At 46.7% G+C, this 2,634-nt stretch overlaps 1 protein-coding gene across 1 annotated transcript; it reads right to left on the bottom strand.

Annotated features, from left to right (window-relative positions):
* Nucleotides 1-1,335: 1,335 nt before the first annotated feature.
* On the bottom strand, nt 1,336-2,356 carry LOC105813036 (olfactory receptor 2C1). Its single transcript, XM_012647615.1, has one exon. It carries the CDS (start codon nt 2,315-2,317, stop codon nt 1,376-1,378), a length of 942 nt encoding a protein of 313 aa, XP_012503069.1. The 5' UTR covers nt 2,318-2,356; the 3' UTR covers nt 1,336-1,375.
* Between the last annotated feature and the right edge of the window lie 278 nt (nt 2,357-2,634).

The raw sequence follows: 2,634 nt of genomic DNA, 5'->3' as shown, positions 1-2,634 counted from the left end.
CACAAAAGACCCCAAATAGCCAAATATAGCCAAAGTAACCTTTTTTTTTTCTTGAGACAGGGTTTTGTTCCATTGTCTGGGACTAGAGTGCAGTGGCATCATCATAACTCACTGCAACCTCAAACTTCTGGGCTCAAGCCATCCTCCTGCCTCAGCCTCCTGAGTAGCTGGGACTACATGTGCACACCACCATGCACAGTTAATTTTTCTATTTTTTGTAGAGACATGGTCTTGTTTTGTTGCTCACCCTGGTCTTGAACTCCTGGGCTCAAGCAATCCTCCCATCTCAGCCTCCTAAAGTGTTAGGATGACAGGCATGAGCCACTGCGTCCAGACCGTCCCCCTCCATTTTTGAGATGGGGTCTCACTCTGTTGTCTTGGCTGGAGTTTAGTGGCATCATCATAGCTCATCGCAAGCTCAAACTCCTGGGCTCAAGTGGTCCTCTGGCCTCAGCCTCCTGAGTAGCTGGGACTACAGTTCCTTGAGGTGAGTCATTGTGTGCTGGACTGATTGCTGAGTTTTAGGAACTGCAGGGCTGAAAAGACTAGGTCTTGAGGCAGAGGACACACTTTATGGGTGGATGATCTTTCTTGGGCTCTCAAACTTGCTTAAGGAATCTTAGGACATTTCATCATCCACCAACCAGACTGGCATATCCAAATGCTGTCAGCAAACCTGATGGACTTTTAGGTGTGATGATTTAAATAACACTATATCAAGGGATCCTCTTTGTCTAGAATAGAAAGGCAAATGGCCTTTCCTACCTGTTCTCCTTAAATATTAGATCAGGCAGAAGGGAAACTGGAATGTGGATGTAAGGGAGAGGGTAAACAAGATGAGAGAGATATATGGATGGGAAGCATGGATAGACAGACGGCAGTATTACAAAGAAGAGACGAAGAGAGATGGACAAAGGTAATGGATGGATAGGGTACAAAGATGGATTGCTTGGGTCTTCACATGAAGTTAATAATACATGACTTGATTTACTGGAATTATAGTAACATTATATAAAATACCGCAAGTGGAGGGGCTTTGTTTAGAAAAGTACAGAATTCTGTAGAAATATCAGGTATAATAAATAATACGTGGACAACAGAGACAGAGACAGTGAGATAGGTCTGTACCAGGTCAATTACCTCTGAGCCTTCAACAACACATCTGCCCTGCAATCTGTTGTTCACAGTAGGATTTTTTGTAAATAAGTGTAGAACATTACAAATAATACTAACCATGTCCCAAGAGCTTAGAGTTGTCGGAAACATGCCTTGGTTTTACCGGGGTTAGTACTCCTCATGTTCACCGGCCAGGAGATAGTGAGAAAAGTGTGTGGAGATGAAGAAGCAATAAACAGCAAAGGTGTTTCCTCTTCTCTCAGCTGACTTCTCTTCCTTTCCTCAGCAGCCTCCTCAGTGCCCCCTTCACTTCCTTGTTCCTTAGAGTGTAGATGAGAGGATTCACCATGGGCGTGACCACAGAGTAGAAGAGGGAAATGAACTTGCCCTGGTCCTGGTTGCTGTTCTTAGCCGGAAGCAAATACCCATAGATAGCTGAGCCATAGAAGAGGAATACCACCATCAGATGGGAGAGGCACGTGCTAAATGCCTTTTGCTGTCCCTCTGCGGAGCGGATCTTCAGCACTGCCTGAGCAATGTAGCAGTAGGAGATCAGGATGAGGCTTAGTGGGACTGCAGTGAAGAAGGTGCAGACACCGTTGAGCACAGCCTCGTTGAGACTCGTGTCTCCACAGGCCAGTTTGATCATCGCGGGCACTTCACAGAGGAAGCTGTCCACTCTCCGGTGCCCACACAATGGGAGCTGCAGAGTGAATGTTGACTGGATCACAGAGTTGCCCAAGCCACCCAGCCAGGCAGTAGCAGCCAGCAACCAGCAGAGCCGAGGATTCATAATGGTGGTGTAGTGCAGGGGCCGGCAAACTGCGATGTAGCGGTCAAATGCCATCACCACGAGCAGAATGCACTCAGTAGCCCCTAACCAAAGGAACACATACAGTTGGGTCACACAGCCACCATAGCTGATGGTCTTTTCTGGTCCCCATAAATTGGTTAACATTTGGGGGACTGAGCTAGTAGTAAAGGCAAGGTCCAGGGAGGAGAGGTTGCTGAGGAAAAAGTACATGGGCGTGTGGAGCCGGGCATCTAGGCGGGAAAGCAGGATGATGGTTGAGTTCCCAACCAGGGTCAGCAAGTAAGAGAAGAGGACGGCTATGAGAAAGATCATCTCCAGCTGGGGATGGTCAGATATACCCACCAGGACGAAGCCCTCTGAGGAACTGCTGTTGGCCCCTCCCATCATTTGTTGCTCCAGTCACCGGAAGAACCTGTTCAGAGCAAACTGCTGAGAGAAAAGCAAGTGAAGAAGGAGCTATTGGAGAAGGTGGATCTGCACCAGGAAAGGTCTGGTAGTTCTCCAGGCTCCATAGTTAAGTACCAAGTTATTTTTTACAATTGCAAACTTTTGTTGTATTCTCAAACTGCTGTCAGCTACACAACAGCTGGAAAATTTTATTCCATTAGAATGCCAAATAGGAGCTAACATGGAAATGAAAGATGTGCATTATGAAAACAGAACTAAAAGATTAGGGCTCTTCAGGTCAGAACAATGGTTGCAAC

Source organism: Propithecus coquereli, unplaced genomic scaffold (assembly GCF_000956105.1).
Source record: "Propithecus coquereli isolate 6110/MARCELLA unplaced genomic scaffold, Pcoq_1.0 Scaffold27, whole genome shotgun sequence".
NCBI classification, from domain to species: domain Eukaryota; kingdom Metazoa; phylum Chordata; class Mammalia; order Primates; family Indriidae; genus Propithecus; species Propithecus coquereli.
The sequence above is the reverse complement of the archived record's forward strand: the minus strand, read 5'-3'. Positions and strand labels throughout refer to the sequence as shown.